At 38.4% G+C, this 20,704-nt stretch overlaps 1 protein-coding gene across 1 annotated transcript in view; it reads right to left on the reverse strand.

Annotated features, from left to right (window-relative positions):
• The window catches only part of rnf213b (ring finger protein 213b), a 37,993-nt gene extending 17,903 nt beyond the window's left edge, over nt 1–20,090 (reverse strand). Inside the window, exons 1-39 of the mRNA XM_048170384.1 lie at nt 19,879–20,090; nt 18,344–19,083; nt 18,071–18,226; nt 17,738–17,904; nt 17,376–17,650; nt 17,032–17,276; nt 16,599–16,802; nt 16,280–16,499; nt 16,126–16,181; nt 15,859–16,018; nt 15,643–15,786; nt 15,386–15,484; nt 15,180–15,308; nt 14,838–14,997; nt 13,800–13,967; nt 13,250–13,399; nt 12,091–12,707; nt 11,837–11,999; nt 11,529–11,746; nt 10,623–10,766; nt 10,320–10,472; nt 8,963–10,142; nt 8,630–8,814; nt 8,333–8,482; nt 4,338–8,210; nt 4,118–4,254; nt 3,915–4,013; nt 3,618–3,751; nt 3,419–3,535; nt 2,965–3,014; nt 2,703–2,859; nt 2,460–2,595; nt 2,064–2,252; nt 1,825–1,958; nt 1,508–1,683; nt 1,186–1,389; nt 752–939; nt 473–593; nt 144–244 (exon numbers count right to left, since the gene is read on the reverse strand). Coding sequence (XP_048026341.1) covers nt 144–244; nt 473–593; nt 752–939; nt 1,186–1,389; nt 1,508–1,683; nt 1,825–1,958; nt 2,064–2,252; nt 2,460–2,595; nt 2,703–2,859; nt 2,965–3,014; nt 3,419–3,535; nt 3,618–3,751; nt 3,915–4,013; nt 4,118–4,254; nt 4,338–8,210; nt 8,333–8,482; nt 8,630–8,814; nt 8,963–10,142; nt 10,320–10,472; nt 10,623–10,766; nt 11,529–11,746; nt 11,837–11,999; nt 12,091–12,707; nt 13,250–13,399; nt 13,800–13,967; nt 14,838–14,997; nt 15,180–15,308; nt 15,386–15,484; nt 15,643–15,786; nt 15,859–16,018; nt 16,126–16,181; nt 16,280–16,499; nt 16,599–16,802; nt 17,032–17,276; nt 17,376–17,650; nt 17,738–17,904; nt 18,071–18,226; nt 18,344–19,056 — 11,672 coding nt within the window. The 5' untranslated portion in view covers nt 19,057–19,083; nt 19,879–20,090. The remainder of the gene's footprint in view (nt 1–143; nt 245–472; nt 594–751; nt 940–1,185; nt 1,390–1,507; nt 1,684–1,824; nt 1,959–2,063; nt 2,253–2,459; nt 2,596–2,702; nt 2,860–2,964; nt 3,015–3,418; nt 3,536–3,617; nt 3,752–3,914; nt 4,014–4,117; nt 4,255–4,337; nt 8,211–8,332; nt 8,483–8,629; nt 8,815–8,962; nt 10,143–10,319; nt 10,473–10,622; nt 10,767–11,528; nt 11,747–11,836; nt 12,000–12,090; nt 12,708–13,249; nt 13,400–13,799; nt 13,968–14,837; nt 14,998–15,179; nt 15,309–15,385; nt 15,485–15,642; nt 15,787–15,858; nt 16,019–16,125; nt 16,182–16,279; nt 16,500–16,598; nt 16,803–17,031; nt 17,277–17,375; nt 17,651–17,737; nt 17,905–18,070; nt 18,227–18,343; nt 19,084–19,878) is intronic.
• Nucleotides 20,091–20,704: the final 614 nt, after the last annotated feature.

Consider the following 20,704-nt stretch of genomic DNA (forward strand, 5'->3'; position numbering starts at 1 on the left):
AACTATACACAATACATATTGCCACTATCCACGATACATAATGTTGCATTTTTGTATATTGCGATATATTGTGACATGATATACGGTTACATCTGTATAATCAATCATATCATCTAATATTATACAGTGAAATTCAAGTGTACCGCAGTTCTCTGCTGATGGACTCATCGTGGTAACCATTGAGTATGCGGATGATTTTCTGAAGATTTTCTGTGCTCCTCAAATCAGAAGACTCTTCCATTAGCTGTGAGAAAGGAAATATAAGCAGCATACATGCTAAGGAATTTTAGGGTTCTAAACTCAAATTTGTCACTTTGATTCAGCATCTATCCCGAGAAAATTTGCTCTAAACAGTCAAATTTTACCATAACAAAATGGTCTCATAATAAAGTGAGGAGGCTACAGGGGTTTCCCGTACACCAATGTCATGTACAAAAGTAATGAACAGAGCAGACAATAAGCCTATACTCACCCCATGCAACTGACTGCAGTGTTTCAGAGTCAGTGCTTTTATCCGCTCATCTCCCACTTTCATTTTGATGACCACCTTTTCAATGAAAGCAGCCACTAGAAGCAACCCCTGCCATACTGACCTAAGGAAATAAAACAAAAGATTTTTTGTAAGAAATCATTTGAACAAGGAATCATGACATATATATGGCATGATATATATATAAACATATTTGTTCATTTAAAATCGTGTTTTTAAATTATCCTATTTTCTAATTCTGCAACATTCTTTATAGCTCACTTTATAGTGTCCAGGTGTTTGAGACAGCCCGGGCTGCAGAGGGCGCTGTAGTCGGTACTAAGCACTCTCTCTAAACATTGCTGAAGTTCCTCAACTCTTTGCAAGAAGGTCTGGCATTCAATTAGTGATGTTACGGGTAGGAGCTTTGTTTCTTCAACACAGATACCAACAGCTAGAATGTCCTCACACTGTAATAAAACATTAGTCATTAGTCATCTCATTTGTTTAAATGTAGTAGTTTGACCGCACACACTGGTCTCTCACTCACTGGTAGTTATTTTGCTACATTGCAGTTAGTTTAAATAGGCAGTGGAATCTAAGTCACCGGCATGTGTTGACCAACTAACCAAATTTTGCTGAAGAACAGCGTAACCAGACTAGCATAAACAATCCTAAATCAACATTGAAATTCATGCTACACTCCTGCTTCTCACCATATCAGGGCTTTCTCTCTTTGATATGTCTTGTTGGATGATGGAAACCAGTTGAGGGTTAAGCTGAAGGGTATGTGATAATGTGTCCAAGCGTGGGGCGTAGATTTGGGCTGCTGCAAGGATCCATGATGGAGAGAGCTCAGGAGTTATTGACATCTCCGTCTGCAGAGCAAACACACAACCCCGCACTGCAGAATGAAAGACCTGTAAAAAAAAAAGAAAAAACATACACACACCCATAGACGCCCACATTAGAACATGAAATAAGAGTGATGTGTGAAAACCAATTTGTTGCCATACTGACAAAACTTTTGTATCTCACCCAATGCTCTTCCTCAGAGCGGACTTTGAATGACAGAAGAACATAATCAGTCAAGTAGCGCTGACCCAACTCAACTCTCTCTCCCTCTGAGAGTTTCTGAATTAAGCTGCCCAGTCCACTGTCTGATACAGCACTAACAAACTGTAGAATCCTTGCATTGCTGCCTTTTTCAGTGTCTGAGAGAAAATGTAAAAGCCTGAAGTATAAAGCTGACTGACTTTGAATTTCAAAGATAAAGGTGTTTTAAGTACAAATGTATGTGGTATCTGGCTAGCTAGCAGGCCAACATTAGCCAAACACAAAGCAAGAGACCTCACCTCGCACAAACTCTGATTCCTCCCACAAACTCTGGCAGTATGTTTTCATCAGCCAGCTAAAAGGAGCAGCACATGGCCGTTCCACTTCTCCAACAAACAGCTGACACTGCACATTAATCTCCTGTTCTGAAGTGCTAAAAGAAGAAGAAAAAAAAACACGTCATCAGTTACAGTCAGATATTTAAATGCAATTTAATGTCTCATTTAATCAAAAGCAGGTTTCATGCGTTTAAAAATACCTTGCATTTTGAGAGAGGGTTAGGTCAAGGAGCTGTTGATCTTCAAAGATATCCAGCCAGAACTGAGCCAGACCCTCACTGAGCCCTTCTCCATACAGTAGGTTCAAGTTGCAGTCTCTGTCTAACACTTCTAACACTTGGGCTAACACTGGGGTCAAAAAACCCTGTAGAAAGCGCCACAAAGTGTGCCTGAACACAAACACAGAAATCTATAATCTATGGCTGATCATTCAGTACAATAAACTTTGAATTTTTAATGATATTATGTGTTGATTGCTTGTATCACAGACATGCAGTCACAATAGCATTTTGTCTACTCCCTTTGATTAACATGATATATCGGCTGTTTTTAACCATCTGAGATAGACAGAAGAAATGCTAGTAGCATTACAGTACCGAAGAGTTCCACCTTCCTGCAGAGCTTTATGGTTCTTTGCCACTTTATAAGCCCAGTCTTCTGCATTAGGCACCAGCTCCTCCTTCCGCATCAGTGCAAACACTAGCCTCTTTAGCAACACTTCCTGGAACCGTACTGAAAATATATAAACAAACATTTGTGACTTGATCTAATAATTTCTGCCAGTTTGTATATATATAACGAGGGGGTTTATGACAACAACAGACATAAAACAAACTGACCTTCTATCCGCCCAGGGTCACTTCCCAGAAGGCCAAGTAATATGTTCATGCGCTCCATACTCCTGGAGGTTTTTTTGCCTATATCTCTCAGCAATGAAACAGCTTTCTGGGTGCAGGATCTTATTAGGGACAAACTGTGTAGATGTACTGAATCTCCCTGACAACAAATTAAACAGTATTTCAAGTATGCAGTTCCTTCTCATGTGGCACATCTCTGACTTATATGTTTAAACTTATCTGTTGCGAGCTTAAAGCATTTTACCCTCTCACTTTCTGGTCCACTTGTATCCATTTCTTCTGATTGTGTGACACCTGTAAAAGAATACAGTTTCTTGCATCTTGTAATAGATTTTCTGATTTTTTTTTAAAGAAAATGTAACTGGTGCTTGCTTGTGCAAAGATTGCCTCAACAATACAGGGTGTTGTGGGTGGTTTCCAGGGTGTTATAATTAAGTTGCTAGGGTGTTCTGGGTGTTTATAGCCCCCAGATATGGCTTTTGGTCTATTATTCAGTGCAGGTCTATAGGATGTTTATCAACTACCAGGTAGAAACTGTAATAAGCTGCACAATTTGAGGAATGATTCATTCAATATTAAGGGTTAGGGGATTGTTTAAAAAACATTGTTGCCTTAGCCAGCACCACTAATAAATCTGAAAAATATTTTACTCATTCCTCCGATTTTAGCAATTAGTGGATGGCAGCACACTTACATACCTGACTGGATTGTCTGAGAGATGAGTTTACTTATAGGTATCCCACAAAAAGCCTTAAGATTTAAGCTCATGTCATCAGAATCTCTGAGGTCATCAATATGTGCAGACAGCCAACCTCCTTTAGTAAAAAAAGATAAAGATACTTGTTATTTGACAATAATATCTATACACATTTCACCTACCAAAATAGTTCCACTTACCTCCTTGAAAGCCAATGTACTTGTTGCCACTTGTTGTACATTGCTCCCCAATTCGGGAGAGCTTTGTTATGAACACAGTATAGACATTGCATTCATCTGACTTTAAGGACAAGATTTCATTCATGGTACAGTACCTGAGGTAAAAGGAATGAAACAAGGAATGTGATAAAAGTCCTGTACAGTATTACTAAATTGAAATCTGATGCAAGTAAATTGTAAAATGTGAGTAGAGTAATCCACTTTTTCAAAGTCTTTCTCAGAGATTTCATTGTTTTTTCAAAAAATCAAAAGGCTTACTTTGCTGAAGCAATAAGTTCATTTTTGCACAATGACTCTTCCATGTCCATCTGAACCAAGAGAATGTGTAGAGACAGCCCAGATTCCTTTAGGAATGACCTGTGGACAGAAGATATAACATATACAAGAAATTATTTAACATTTGTTGCTAAAGTGAAAGGTACTGAATAAATTAAACATAATAAAAATAGTATAAAATCAACCTTATCTTGCTGCAAAAAGACACTTCTGTGTCAAATTGGTGTAAAGAGAGGAGAAGAAGCCGCTCGGTGGACAAACCCAAGGCCGGAGCAAGATTTCTCACATCAGCTCCAGTGAGAAGATTGGAGAATGTGGTTACCTAACAGAAAACATGATCATTGACAAGTCCCTTAAAAGTCTTAGGATAAGTATATCTATTGTCTGTCATCTACGAAACATTACCTCTAAGAATCTGCTCTTGTCCTGATTGGTTTTGTTCAGGTGGTTGTCTAATAGGTCTCTGAGAGATTGATGGCTTTGCTGATGGAAATACATTCTCTGAAGTTTGTCTTTCTCCTGATTTCCGAATTCAGAATACTTCAACCTAAGTACGGAGTCAGGTGTGGAACAATTCAAGAGAAAACATTTGGCAGTTTCATAGGCCTCCTCTTCCTCGTCCAAGGTTTTGTTTGACTCCATGCTGTCTTTTGCCTCAACATCAACAGGATCTTCATCCATTTTCACAGGACCAGAAGCATCTCCAGAAGCATCCTGTACTTCGTTGTCAACTTCCATTGAGGCATCACCTTGTGCCTCATCAAGGAATTTGTTGATTTCCTCTTGAGACTCTATCATATCTTCATCAGTGTGATGAGCCTCACTCTCCTCTTTTTTCATGCATATGTCCTTTGCCACATTAATGTTAGATCCCTCTTCACTTGGTTCACTGATTTCATTGTCGTAAATGGGAATGCAGTGGAGTTCATCATTTTGAGTAGTTTTGTCATGGCTCAATTTTTGTATTTTTTCTAAAGCCTGCAGGAGTGCACTGGCACAAGCATCGCCATGGAAACCAGCAAAGGCATCTGATAAGCTGAAATTTGCTTCAGTAGATTCAAATTGCTGAACTTTTGAGAACTCTTGGACCCACTGTTTGAGTTTTCCCAAAACTCTGTGCTGCCAAGGAGTCAAATCTGTACTCCTATCAACTTTGTGTTTCTCCAGTCTGTTTTTAAGAGGAACAGGAAACTTCCGGTAGACTTTTTCCTGGTCTTCCACCACAACTAGTCTGAAGTCTCTGTGAACTCGACACTTTACTCTATGTGAACCAAGTCCCAAGTCAACATATTGCTGTCCACTGAAGTACACATAGTATTGATTCAAAGCATCGTACAGGCTTTCATACAGATTAAGGAGATTCAAAAGGATGACAGTTCGACCTGTCTCCATGCATGCCTTTATTCTGCTCACATTGCGGCATATCTGGGCATACTCCTGGTCTTTTGGAAATCCTGATCCAAAGACAATTTCTGGGCGTGTATAGTTCTCCTTGGAGAAAATATGATGTTGGATTATGTGTAAGGCAGCATTGTTAGTTGTGAGCAAAAGAAGGTATCGACATTCTTTGTCACTGTGGTGGTTAAGATTTTGTTCAATCATTTTCAATGTACTTGGCCTTTGGACATGTTGAATGTTTTGAAAGATTTCACAAAAGTAATCAAGTGGATCAAAATCATCCCTTTGTCCACTGAAGTTTCTCAACAAAGCCTCTGCCAACTCGCTGTCATGTGGCTCTTGATCTGAATTGCTGACTGTTGCAAAAAGCATTTTTATCAAGCTATAATAATCTCGGAGTCCAAAGAACTGCTCACTGTCATCTTTACAGATGTTTAGGAAGCTTTTTGCCAACTTTGGCAGAAGGTGCTTGATTTTGAGAAGAACGGTGTCGGAGGATGAGCAGATGCCTTCAGCTGTTTCCACTAACTCTTTCTCACTTGGGTCCCAACGGGACACAAAAATACCCCTGTTCATTTTTGCTGGATCGAGAGCCCAGTTTGAGATTCCAACAAATCCAACCTTCATGTATGGTTCTGGGTTGTCACTGTCTATGCATCCATCCTCTAGAAGAGGATGCAAAGTCTTCAATGGCATCTGAGGAGAGTCCTCTGCAAGTCCTATTTCATCCAGTACAACTACTGACACATACTCTTCTAAGTTCTTATCCTTTTGGAAACGGGCACAGTTCCGGAAAGTTCCAATGATTCCTTCAGGGCTTGAGTGAGGACTGCACTGAAAAGACACCATATGAACCTCCTTGAGTTTCTTGAATAAGTCACAGTGAGAGGCCTGACGCTGCATTGCATCTGCTACAACAGTCTTAGCAAGAGATTTTGAGCTCCCCGGCTTGCCAACCAGAAAAAGTGGAATTCTCAACTCAATGCAGACCACCATAAGGAAGACATTCTCTTTCAAGGCCAGATTTTTGGCAATCGTGTTTCTTGTTTGGATTTTCTCAAGAAAAAAATCTTGGCATGAAGTGATCTCCTGCTCCAGTGACTCTTTAGAGTTGAATTGATCAGGAAAGAATTTGCTGATAGTCCTTAGGTATGGACTTTTGTTTTCAAGTGATGGGTAATAACAAACACTGACTGCAAGTACCAAGCATTTCAAGATCATCTGCTCAATTTCAATCAAGCGGGAATTTGTAAAAAGTTCATCTCTGTGGTTGTAAAACCAAATCAGGACACCCATTGATCTCTCCACATCCCTAAGGCTTACAAAGCTGCATTCATCTGCTTGGCTACGCATGTATCTCTGAGAGGCAGCCAAAACGTTTGTGATCACAATCTGGCATGCTAGGGGCAATCTATGATGTCTAATTTGTTTTTGCACAATCTGACGAATGTAAGAGAGTTCAGCTGAATTACTTAACTGTCCAAAATCCCATACCAGAGGTACCATGCTTGGGGGTAAAGGGTGCACACGGTACACAAGCTGTCTCATGGGAACTTTACCAAGGCGATCTTCAGTTTCCTCAGCTTTCACCCTGTATCCTAGACCAGCTTGCTCCAAACGATTAATCATTTTGGGTGTGTGTCTCCTGTATGGATTGCAGGCAGCAATTATTTTCAGACCAGAGTTTTTCTTCAGTGGGTATCCCTGTACAGTTTTGTCACATAGCACTTCCTTAATGGCAAAGATTGCTTCGGTTGTGTTGGCTTCATCAAAAAACAAAACTGTGTCAAGTTTATATTTTTGCCAATTGTTCTGAGCAAGTTCTTCTGCTTCCCGCACCTTCCTATAGATGATCTCAGAAGTAGTACCTCCATGAACTTTGACTAATTTCATGTTTTCAACATCTCTGCCTTCACGTTGCAGATCACAGAGAAAGCGCACAAGCCGCGTTTTCCCACAGCCAGTTTCTCCCATGATGATCACAGGAATCTCACATCTGAATCGCATATGAATAGCCAACATCTTCATTACATTGTCAGTAGTGAGTTCATAAGTAGAATCTGGATCAAACTGTCCTTTTTCCCAGCCTTTTTTGGCACCAACAACAATGGAAATTCTTCGTATCTTGTCTTCTCTGGACAGGTCATCAAAGTCCTCAGAAAGGTTAATTCTTTGTCGCTCAATGTCTGAAAAGAGCTCTTGTGTCATCACATTTTCCATTAACACTTTGCCACTTTTTGGATCGACTGCATTAAGAATTGTCCCCCTTTTCTTCACGTGGAATCCTAAGAAAGACATGGTGAAATGATCAGCATTGAAAAAGATGTATGGGTGAGATTCATTTTCCCATCGTTTTCGAATAGATAGGATGTCTTCTTCATCTTCATTCTCAGACAAAAAGGAGGAGCTCTGGTCAGAGATGTCAATGGAAGGAGAGGCAAAGTCTCGAGCCATGTGAATCATGAATTTTACAATGAAGTTCTTAAAGCCACTTAAATTGTCAGCAAGGAAGTCTGGATCACAGAACAAGGAATTCTCACAGTCTTTAAGCTGCAGGTTAAGAAACCAAGTAAAGTGCTTCAATTCTGCCCATGATGGGTCCTTCAAGCCATAGTTTGACAAAAGGTGATGGAGACAGTCAGCTGGATCACCTTCTACAGAATGAGCCTGATAATTGAAGTGATCCAAGTTCAAATTCCTGTTGAATCTCTTTAAGTATTGGTAGGGTCTCTGAATGTCTTCACTTTGAAACTCTCCAATATCCATCAGTGGATTCAAAGATGTGTACCCCCTTTGTTTTCTTGTGATCTCTAAAGCCTTGACATCTTTAGGGGGCCGGCAGAGGATAGTAGGTAGTGTTTGCAAAAACCCATGGGTTGTCTGTAAAAACACAGAAATACAGTATTACAGGTTATTGCCACAATTAAAATGTTTTAATTATGACTTCAGGAGCAAAAAGTTAACAAAAACAGAAAAAGAAAATGGCAAAGCAAAAATTCTACCTCCATTTTGGTTTGACTCTTTTGACCTCGCTGAAGTACTTCAATTGCCACTAAGTGAGCTGTATTTCTCCTCCATATAGTTCCCTTGCTGTCACTAAGACATCCTAAAATGAGCACTTTGAACAGGAATTCCTCCAAGCCATGACGCACCTGTAAAGCCAAAAAATCCATTAATAACAATCCAAAATGTAAAAGGAAATGTAGTGAGACAGAATGTTTTTAGTCACCCACAAATAGTATATAAAAGTGCATGTTATGATATAACAAAAATTATTAAGATATTTTTGCACAACATACAGCTGCAGCATCAATGTGCAACAGCACAGGGTCCTGCTCTCTCAGTGGAGCTAGTCTCTCAGACAGAGTTTGGACAAATCCATCCATGTCAACGTAAGGCTCGATGAGTCTGATTGTTAGAAAGGTAGCTGCTGGAACCTCTCTTCTGAACTGCTCAAAAAGACGCTTGACATACAGAGACTTTCCTGCAATAAAAGTAGGAAGAAATTCCAAAGAGAGAGGAGTATCAGCAAACCTAGTCTTGTCTACAAGAAAATATTGTCACCTTATTTAAAGTCAAGAAATTTTGATTTTATGTTGACTTATATAATATATAGTATATCCTATGCTTACCAACAGCTGGACGTTCAGATGCAATCATCCAGACAGAGAGTTCCCCTGGATAAACTTTTGAGTGAGTGACCAGCTCAGACGGTATATGGAAGTGATGGCGAATGTAAATTTTTAATCTTTCTGCAGATATACTCAGACCAGTTTGCACCTTATAGTTGCTGAAGAAGGAAGGAACATATCTATCCTGGTTTACAGGGCAGACCATCACTAGATGGTAATGAGGTCCTGCACACCGTTCTTGTTTCTCAAAGTATTCCACCAGTGCCACGCTCACATCATAGGTCAGTGATCCTGGATTGACCAGAGTGTAAATCTTCTTATGGCTGCTTGCAGTACCCTGTATTCCCAAGCATCGGCGGAGGAAGATCTCCACCTCCTCTTTAGTTGTCCCCTCTTGGCACATTAATACCTCATCAGTTGTTGGAAGAGGTTCCTGTGGACTCTCTGCATAAAAAGACAGAGTGGTGCTAATCAGTTCCCCATCAGAGCATTGGACAAGGTTCGGCCTTCCCTCTTGTAGAATAGGAGGCATCTTGCGTTTGATGTGCATTTGATTCATGGCAGAGAGATTGGAGAGAAACCGCCCAAGTATTTCAACATCCACATGGTGGGTAAGGAATTCGGACATGTTCTCCTTAAATTGCTTCCACAGGTCCTCCAAGCATTCCCTTCCAACATGTTGTAAAGGCAGGCCAAATTCACTATTCGGTTCTGATTCCTCTGCCATGTCACACTGAAACACATATTCAGTCTCAGTTGCTTTTTCAAAGGCCTCTCTGATCTCATTTAAGGTACAATCTGGTTTAATAGGAGTCAAAAGATGCCACATTTGTTGAGGCACGGGTTTCCTTCTGATAGTTACACTGTTGATCCATTCGCAAAGATAGACCACTTGCTCTGAAGTGTAATGATTCAGTGCGTAGTACTGAGAGCGCATCTTAGCCAAGTGGCTACACCAGTCTTTATGGAAGTCCTCCAGGGAGCGACAAAGCTTTTCAAGTTCCTCTACAACCTCACCCTGATATACAACGCACTTGCTTAAAAGGGAAAAGCTAACTTGAATGCAGTGTTGATCTTGGTGGTTGCATGCTATCTGTGCTCCCCAGTTTCGGAAGAGAATATTACCCGATGTGCGCAACTGCAGGAGGATGTGGCCCAACCTTTGTACTCCTTCAAAAACCTACAGGATGAAAACAGAGGTAAATCTCTACAAAGCAATTTCCTTAAAAAAATGATTCAAATAGAGAGGTGTAACATGGTAATATCTGGTCTTTTATTGTGAATTTATGTTTTCAGACATCATTACTTTAATATTTTTTGCAAAATGTTTGTGGACAATTGTGATAATGGACCCAACCTGAGTAAACTTGTTGACTTGATCCCTTCCATGCTCCCCTTTAGATGACATCAACATGAGCTTATTCTGCAGCTCCAAGAGTTCATTAAGATTGTATGTCTTTGCTTCTTTGTTCTTCGTCACTTTCACATGAAAGACGTTCTCCAAACATGTCTACAAACATATCACAACTTACTGTTACTAAACGGGTACTCACAAACTCACCCATTTTATAGAATGTCTGTTTAGTAGAATATTTTCAAGGCCACAGAGCATTTGTATTTTAGGCATGAACATTTTTACACAGTAAAAGTGTCTACTCACTTTCCCATTGAAATCTTCAGGCCAACCCACATGATACACGCCTCCAGTGTTGATAGCTAAGGCCAAGGACAAAGACGATTGCTCTACAGAGCCATGAGTATCCCTTAAACCTTTTAGCCAATCCAACCACCGATTGGAGTCTATCTGTATACAAGATTTATAGATATAGATATATCGTCAACACTTCATTAAAACCATGTACAGTATGGATATGTTTCATGATAGTGACTTCCCAGTTTTAAATTGCCTTAAAAATAAGCATAATTCAGCACCTATTTATTGGAAGATTAGAGGCATACAGAACAATTTAAAATAATTATTATAGTAGAAAACAAAATAAAAAAAGTACACATTTACTCATTTAGCAGTATCCAAAGTGTATCCAAATACACATTAATAAAAGTAACGTGATTTCAGCAGTTTGGCGGTTTGACACGCAATCCATCCGAATCATGATTCGACACGCTGATTCATAACGCTCCGAAGCTTCATGAAGCAGTGTTTTGAAATTGGCCATCACTAAATAAGTCATTATTTTGTTTTTTTGGCACACCAGAAATATTCTCATCACTTTATAATATTAATATTGAACCACTGTACTCACATGAACTGATTTAAATATGTTTTTAGTACATTAATGGTTCTTGAGAGAGGAAATGTCATTGTTGACTATATGGAGGCCTCACTGAGCCATCGGGTTTCAACAAAAATATCTTAATTTGGTCTTATGGGTGTGGAACGGCATGAGGGTGAGTAATTAATGACATTATTTTCATTTTTGGGTGAACTAAACTTTTAAGCTAAATACGAGGTAAAATTAAAAAGGAACAAGAAAAACAAGATTTTTCAATAAATAGGAGTTTGAGTAAGTGCCATTTTATGAATTAGGTGTTTACAGAAACTAACCAGTTTATCCAGGAGTTTCTCATCTTTGTCAAGGGTGTCCCATACTTGCTTAGCATATTCCATAAACTCTTCAAATCCTGCATTTTCTGATAGTGAGTAAAGCAAAGGGCCATAGCCCATCACAGCAGTTTCAAAACTGGCTAGCCTATCAATGTCTGCATCATTCTCTCCAGCAGAAATTGTAGCCAGTTCCATAAAGACTTTAAGGTCCCTTAAACCTGGATGAAATAAAAAGTAAATTGACAGAAATGTACTGAATATGAAGACTTTTTCCACAATATAAAACAGATACATCTTTAAAATCTTACTTGGAATTTGTGTTTTGACCCATTTTATCAGAGTATCACTTTCCAAGAATGCCTTCAGACAGGCTGTGTGCTGCCTTCGTTTGATATCTGCCAGATTTTGCCTGGCTCTGATGAGATCCTCACGCAGCGAACCCAGTGTGTTTTGTTTGAATGAGTCATCTCTCTATATATAAAACAGAAAAATGCTCACAAATCAAAACAAAAACACATACATACTAAAGTTAATGCGATCACAATAAAGACTGGTCTCTTACCACTTGAGTCAGGCAATGTATATGGCTGAAGTCTCCTTGTAATCCCAGTCTATCTTTTATTTTCAGTATGACTTCAGCAGATTCCGCAGCATGGTTAAGGTGTCTATATTCCTGAATCTGATTAAGACGATGCTCTGGCCAGTTCTCCTCGAGAGAATGATGGGATTTCAGCATACTGGCCATCAAAGTGAACTCTTTCTTTAGACGATCTCCTTCACCCTGATCCCCACACCACTTCAAAGCCTGGTCCACCTCTTTAAAACAAGTTTCTCCAATTGCAATCCGTTCACCAAGGTCGAGGAAGTCAGTAAGGCAAGGCCTCCAGATTCTTTCACAGACTTCAGTGAAGTCTAGAGACAAAAGCTGAGGACCAGGCATTAAATATTCTGTTGCCTTTTCTCGCCATAAATGTAGAAGAATGTTGCTGGTTTTCACTTCATACATCTCCCGTGCCATGTTTTGGACTTGCGGATTAGAAGTGAAGAATAACACTTGTCTTGTGTTGTTTTTATTGAGATCATTTTTGGAGAAATATGTTTTCACTTCAACCAGTTTGTCGAGTGCTTCCTCCTGAAGGTTGGTTTTGAGCAGGTCTTCAAGGGAAGAAACCTCCGGTACTGGTGTGCCCACATGGCAGGAATGAAAAACAAAATTTTATTATAAAATTCTTCAGAAAGCTTCATAAAAATCTTGACACATGTATCCTAAGACAGGGTATTTCAAAGTGGGGTCCACAAAAAAATTGAGATAAACTTTTTTTCCAGTAGTATTTTTTAAATATGTTTAATGCCTAAAACATTGTAAAATGTAAAAACATTTACCAAATTTGACATTATCTCATTCTGCTATCTAAAGACTGCTCAGAAATCATAAGATTAATCATGATTTTTATTCTATTGACAGCCTTAAATTGTAACAGTAATAAAACAAAGAAATAAAAGAAATAAAAACAAATCTGTATATAATTTTGTGAAGAAAAATAAATTATTTAATACAAAGTAAATATTTTTCAGAAAATATTTTAATAGGTTGCTTTATAATATCACACATTTTTCAGACACAGTATAAATCGGTCTTTCATCTTCATAGTTTAAGAAGGGGGACCCTCACAAGGGATTCGTCATATTTGGGGGGTCCTTTCCTAAGGTACGTTCCTTACCATCTATGACATCTTCAATCTTTCCCAGCATATTTATAAAGTTGGTCATGTACTCCTTCTGTTGCTCAAAGGCTTTCAAGTCATCTTCTCTTTGACTGAGTAGCTCTGACACATTGATTGAGATATTCTCTTCTTTCTTGTTGCTCTTATCTAAAGACAAAATAAACAAAAGTAAACAAAAAATGAATAAGCTGATGCCTAATTAAGCCTCTTAAGTAATAATAACAGAAATTAAATGAATAAAGGGTTGTTCACACCAAGAACCATAACTATAAAGATAACTATAATGATATCTATATTAGCATCATTTGCCACTTCAAATGCTCATACTCTTTAAAAGTTAGGTGGATTCTAATTGGCTGTCAATAGTTTTATCGTTCATCAGCTCTAAAAATCAGCTGATATCGTTCTGAAAGTGAATCCAATGATATTATGAATGTGTGTCATAATAGTTGAGGGGTGGACTTCCCTATTATCATGGAACTGGAATGATTAGTTATAGTTATTGTTATAGATATTGTCCTTAGTGTGAATGGCCCTTAAGACTTACACTGGTTGTAAAGCCTCTGAAATTCAGTCTTATGTTTAAAGATGGTCTTAAGGTGGCCAAGGGGTACATTTCCCTGGCAAAGAGTCTGAATCAGACAACCCAAGAATGACTGACTATCTGCTATTAAACGACTGGCATCATCTTCTAACTTCCACTGATTCCATTTGTCTGTGAAAATGAAACAGAAGCCACAATGTTAATGAACTGATGCCCATACTGTACAATATCTTAAAGGGTTAGTTCAACCAAAAATGAAAATTATGTCATTAGAGACTCACCCTCATGTCGTTCCAAACTCGTAAGACCTCCGTTCATCTTCGGAACACAGTTTAAGATATTTTAGATTTAGTCCGAGAGCTTTCTGTCCCACCATTGAAAATGTATGTACGGTATACTGTCCGTGTCCAGAAAGGTAATAAAAACATCATCAAAGTAGTCCATGTGACATCAGTGGGTTAGTTAGAATTTTTTGAAGCATCGAAAATACATTTTGGTTCAAAAATAACAAAAACTATGACTTTATTCAGCATTGTCTTCTCTTCCGAGTCTGTCGGCGTTGGTAATGCACTTTTACGTCATTGTTTTTGGTGATTAGGACATCCGCGACATGCACACTTATGCACCATTTTAAATTGACAACAGACCCGGAAGAGAGGACAATGCTGAATAAAGTCGTAGTTTTTGTTATTTTTGGACCAAAATGTATTTTCGATGCTTCAAAAAATTCTAACTAACCCACTGATGTCACATGGACTACTTTGATGATGTTTTTATCACCATTCTGGACATGGACAGTATACCGTACATACATTTTCAATGGAGGGACAGAAAGCTCTCGGACTAAATCTAAAATATCTTAAACTGTGTTCTGAAGATGAACGGAGGTCTTACGGGTTTGGAACGACATGAGGGTGAGTCATTAATGACATAATTTTCATTTTTGGGTGAACTAACCCTTTAAATTGTGTCCAAGTGTTCTTTCAGTGAATATTCACATTGTTTTTAAGCCATGAAACTTGTGAGACCCAGTCACTGTACCTCGAGACAAAAGGAAGTTGATTGCTGACTGTGGGTCCAGTAGACGACCTTCATGATTCTCCTCAAAGCAAGCTGCTGACTCCACAATAATGGACGACATGACAGACCATGTAATGGTCTTGGAAAAGAGATGGCGTAAAAGGTCTCCTTCCTTCTTTGACTGCAAGAAGGTGGCAAAAAGACAAAAAAATAAAAAATTACAAAAAGGTACCAGAACAAGTTGTACAAGAAATTACAAACACACCAATCTACCTAATATTCTGTAAAGATAAAAAAAAGTGAGTGAGTGATACATTAGTGCAAAACTGAATAAACAACATGTTTTTTTCAAGGTGACAATACCTGACACTGGTTCTTAATAGCAGCCTCACACGACTCTTTGAAACAAGACTGAAGGTTTGCATGACTATTCTCGATAGCCTTTGCTGTCATCTCCAGACAGTACACAACAATCTTGTCAGAATCAGAGTTCTGAAAAACAAAAGGAGGATGGTGACATACAGTATCTTCAATTCCAATGTGCTTCTAAAATAAGGTTTATATCTTACCTGGGACACTCTCCGTCTCAGGTCTCGGTCTAATGAACCCATCCAGCTTTCAGAGATGCCTGGTATTGAACACTCAATCCCATACAAATCATTCCACAACTACAAAGAAGAATATATCAAACCAAAAATTAACATTTTATAGATCCAGCCACTTGACAAGTTCAAGGTCAAGATCTCTGACCTGCAGATTTGCATAGCACAATTCGACTGTGGCTTAAAACCTTCATGTAGTTGATTAGTTGTGCTGATTACTACACCTGTATTTCACTAGGGTAAGTGAATCCGGAGGTATGCATCAGAGGATTGCGGAGCAGCCCATCTCTCCACTTAGTGAAATCCCTTTGAATGTCATTAAGCTTGGACAAAAGCTGATTGTGCTTTTCTTTCATTTCCTCTCCACCCTGCAAAATGAAATGATTTGCTTCAAGAGACAGAATACCATGACTGACAAGAAGACCTCAATGATACAGTACCTTTGAAAACTTCTCATGAAGAATTTCAGCCATTTTAAGCAGGAGCTGGAAAGAAAGCACTGTGACTTTGTATTGTCGGACAAGTCGAGCGATCTTGCAAGCGCTCTTGTGAACATTTACGCAACACTGAAGGATTGAGCCTGACTTTGACTCCATGATTCTGTTGATTAAAGAAATTCTGCATTAATACCTGCCCAATATCATAGTTTTAAGAACAGGATTAATTTTCAGAGTTCCATGAATCCCGCATGTAATGAACTTCCTTACCGTCCTCTGTCCTCCTCAACCCTCTTCAACAAGAGGTTCAGGACCTTTTCAGTTGCCTGCCATTTAAAAAAACAAACACTGGTTGGTTTGAAAGTGTTCTCTCTGTGCCAAATGCAAAACCTGTAGAGCAAGCTATGTGCTCTTAATCAAATACCTCCAGATTTTTTTCTGTGCGGTTGGGATCAGTGTCTGCCTTTTGTTCAGTCTCCTTCATTCTGTACATCAGGCTCTGGATCAGGAGTTCAGGAAGACTTCCGGTCATCTGGGCAAACTCAGAGACGTCCTCAAATGCCACGATGGAAAGCCAGCTTTTCAACAAGTAAGGCTTATCTTTGGTCATTGGTAAGTGATCTTTGATCAGTTGAAGGACCATCCTACAAAATTAAGAACAACAAATCTCACTCATATCTATGTTCAAGTCATTATGAAATTTTGAGAATTAAAAGTGCTCCTCTAAAAGTATTTGGACAAACCTCCTTTTGTCAGGGTATCCTCTAATTCTCTCCCTAAAAGATGGATAATCTATTTTTTCAAGCCTTGCCCATGTTTGTTCGTCCATAGCTGAGCCTGGATCTGACTTTTCCCCTGGCTTTCTCAATAAATGAAGGACAGGAACAAGTAACACCACTTCAGAGATCAGCTTCCTTGAACATTGGTTCATCAGTCCCATCACAGTGCTGCAAAGAAACCAAAGTTATGATGATTATTGTGGTGTCTTTAAAAAAATGCCCATTCAAAATGTAAGCAATAAATAAGTATTCAGTAGGAAAGTATTTGCTTTATATGGTACTTTAGGGGAAACAGATATAAAATAGATCTTTTGTAAGTCCGCTAAATGCATAAATGTAAATGCAGATAAAATAAAATTCTATAAAACCACAGATTTGTCCAATAAACCTTACTCACAAGTCAATTGAAGGTATGGCTGTTAGGGTTGTTTGCATCTCTCCAAGAGAAGCAGTCCTTTCAAAAACAACATGGCAGAGTTTACCCCAGTCTTTTGTGCTAATATCCACACCGCAGCCACAGCACACCTTGAACACTGAGAAGGCCACTTCCAAAGATCTGATCACAGTTGAACTGTCTGAAGTTTTCCCTCCAGATTCTCCTTTTAAAATCCAACTCAGTCTTTCAGAAATCAGTTCAGAGACCTAAAACAAAGAGGGCAGATCTATAGTCCTTCTGCTGTTTTTGGATAGTCTTGTACTTGTCTATAAAATGGAACAAAGCTACAGAAAGCTCACACCTACGTTTATTTGAGAGGGGAAGAGATTCACCGGAAATTGCAAACGACTCATGACTGACTGAAAACCTTCTTTGTATCTCCTCAGGTGTTCAATAAGTGTCTCGTTGTCTTCATTTTTAAATGACCCCCATTTCCGAAATACTCTTTCCAGCAGCGCTTGAGCAGAGGTCTCCCAGCCTTTGCAAATTTCTTTTTGTTCATTTTGAAACAACCAGCCTGACACTTTTTCTGTAATAGATCTTGAACTTGAACTTATATAACCTTCATAAAGGTGCAGTTCTTGAGAGGAAATGAAATCACACATCAGGAATAACATATATAATGTACAATGAATTACCAAAAAACCCATTTAACACTTTTCAGTACCTTTCACTGTATTGTCGGTGGGGATGAAAACATATCTTAATGCTATTTCCTTAATGGAGCCATGTCGATTCTGCACTGCATATGTGTAATGTATTGGAACACCCCTTTCAATGTATCCCCAAACTGAAAATGTTGCTTCAATCAAATAGCCTTCCTGTCGCAGACCCCTATGCAACAGAAAATAACATGATAGTAAAAAACACTGACACTTTACAACAAAAAGTTCACACATAACTTTTACGTAAGTTACATAATCTTTCACAATTTATATTGTATTTGCTATCTATAGGCTATAAAATATATGTTGTCATTATACATTAATGAGAGACTTACAAAAAATGTGTAATTTGTAGTTTAAAGCTTTCATTCCCAGTAAGGAGCAAAAGGGAGTTCTGTTGTTGGTTAAATCTGAATCTTTTGTCCAGAACAGTATAAATGTAGAAAGTGAACGCCGGCTGTTCAGCTGGAGCCCTCACCGGGGAAGGATTTCTATGAAAAAACAAAACATTGTTTAAATAATTATTTCAACAATTAAAGGTCATATAATGTATCTGTTTAGGTCAAACAGTTGATATGATAAGTGTATTATATTACAATGTTGCAAACCTTCTTTTCCTATCGACCTGATCTGCTGGGGTCTGATTCTTCTCCTCTTTAGACTCTTTAGTCTTTCCTGCTGCAGTAGCCGCTGCATATGATTTTGTCTCTTCTGTTCCTGTCTTGAGATTAGTATCTTTTTGTGAATCTCCTTTTGAATGTTTTTCACTTGTGTCTTTGTCTTTCTGATCATCTCCATCTTGTTCTCTGCAACCTTCTGATAGTTTGGTCTTTTCTTTTGTGTCCTTCGTAGGTTCCCTTGATTCACTCATTCTCCTTTTTTTTCTCTCAACACTTTCCTTTTCTCCATCACTTTCTTTTCCTTCATTCTTTGTCAGTACAGTTTCATCCTCCATCCTAACATCTTCAGGACAGAGGTCTGTTGGCCGTAACACTTCTGTGGTCTCAGTGTTGCCATTGATTTCTGTTTGTGTCTGCTGTGTTGCATGACTGACAGTCTCTGTCTGAGTCTCCTTGTTTTCCAAACTAGAGCTTGTTTGAGTCTGAGCCTCTTTGCTCAGCGGCTCAGACTCTGTTGTTGCGTCCGTGCTGTGCCGTCCATGGCCTCTGGATCTGGATCGGCTTGAGCGACTCGTATGCTTGCCTTTCGGTTGGTTCTGTGAACGTGTTCTGAATGAAGATGTGCTGCCATCTCTTTTTTGGGATCCCTTCTTCTGTTCACCTGCCTTTCCTTTACCTCCTTTCTTTCTATTCCTTGGCATTTCTACCTTCTTACAGCTTGTGGCTGCCTGGTTGTTGCAAAAGAGGCTCAAAGGTCAAAGATCCTCAAATATAAAGATTTTGTAAATATGCATGTAATATATAGGCTATATATGGTACAAGAGGACTAAAGGAACGCCTTAGTGCTTTTCACAGAAAGAGAAAAGTTTTTATTGAACAATGATCAACTCATTTTGTCAGAATACATACATATATATATATATATATATATATATATATATGCATTTTTTAAATGAAAATTCAGCATGGTTTTACCATGCTACCACTACTCAGAAATAAGGGAGGTACTGCTGCTGTAGTGTAGTGCCATAGTTCGCCACAGAATCTATTGTCTAATCATGGTAGTGAAGAGCCATACATGATTTTGCCTGTGATTATTATGGTCTGGCTGCAAAAAACGTCAGTTAAAATATGGTTACTATATATGTTTACTAATGACTTAGATAAAAAATCACAGGGAATCACAGAACACAGAAGTGATTGTCACGGCAGTCTTCTCAAATTCGTAGCAATGTTTTATCCACAGTGCATCCTCGGCATAATCTCATAACCATCTCTGTTCACCAATAACAACTTCCTCATAACTTCTCTTAGGTTTCCTTTATCAGAAACGATACTGCCTCACATATTTATCGAAAAGGGAAATGTTAAAAAATTGTGTAAATACAGTTGTTTGGCAAATTTAAGTGAAATATAAACTTAAATACTGCATATTATGAACCACAAACCTCTGTGAGAATCGTTTGCAACAAACCGAGAGGATGCCTAGATTAACAACAAAATATATCATGACATAACGTTACCTGAATTGATCCTTGGCTTCGTAAAAAGTTGACAGATGCATGTTTTGGAGAATCCCTCTCCCTGAATAGTCTTCACTCCAGTCAGTAAACTGAACTGTTCTGCAGTTCCCCTCTCTTCGCTTCTTTTTACATTCTCTACATGACTTTCAGTTTCGTTTCGCCAGCTGGTTTCTATACACAGGCCGTTCCCTCATCATCACAACGAACGAAATCAAGCGACTCATGAATATTAATTAGATCCTCAAGATGACGTTGCTTGACCATCTTAACATTTCATTATTTTATTACAATATTTGAGAGAATAATAATAATACGTATTATTATTAAACGGTATTAATACAAAAACGTTCTAATAACTCAGTGTTGTAATAATTATTGTATAATCGTGTATAGTTATTTCTGTAATTATTTTTTTGTTTTACAATTGAAGGAATAGTGAACTTAAAAAAAGGATCAAGGTGGGGCTATGCTTCTGGGTTATTTCATGCTGAAAGATAGATTAATATTTCATCCTCACATCCGCAAACATAGAGATAGTTCACTTCACAAGAAATAGAGCTATGTGTTATACAATGCAGTGGACCCTCTATTTTCAAAGTTATTTAATGTGGTTCATTTATGCATTAATTTATGGAGGCATAATTTCACATCATGGTCTTAAAATTGCAATAACCAAACCTACACATATAACACTCATTTATCTGTTATCAAGTGTGATGAGTTTTTAGTACAAATAAATACTGAGAGATTAAAGGAGACTTTCACATTTAAAATGTAATTTTCAGGCTTGTCTTAACCTTATACCAGAGTTCATACAGTATGTGTA

Source organism: Megalobrama amblycephala, linkage group LG20, assembly GCF_018812025.1.
Source record: "Megalobrama amblycephala isolate DHTTF-2021 linkage group LG20, ASM1881202v1, whole genome shotgun sequence".
NCBI classification, from domain to species: Eukaryota; Metazoa; Chordata; class Actinopteri; order Cypriniformes; family Xenocyprididae; genus Megalobrama; species Megalobrama amblycephala.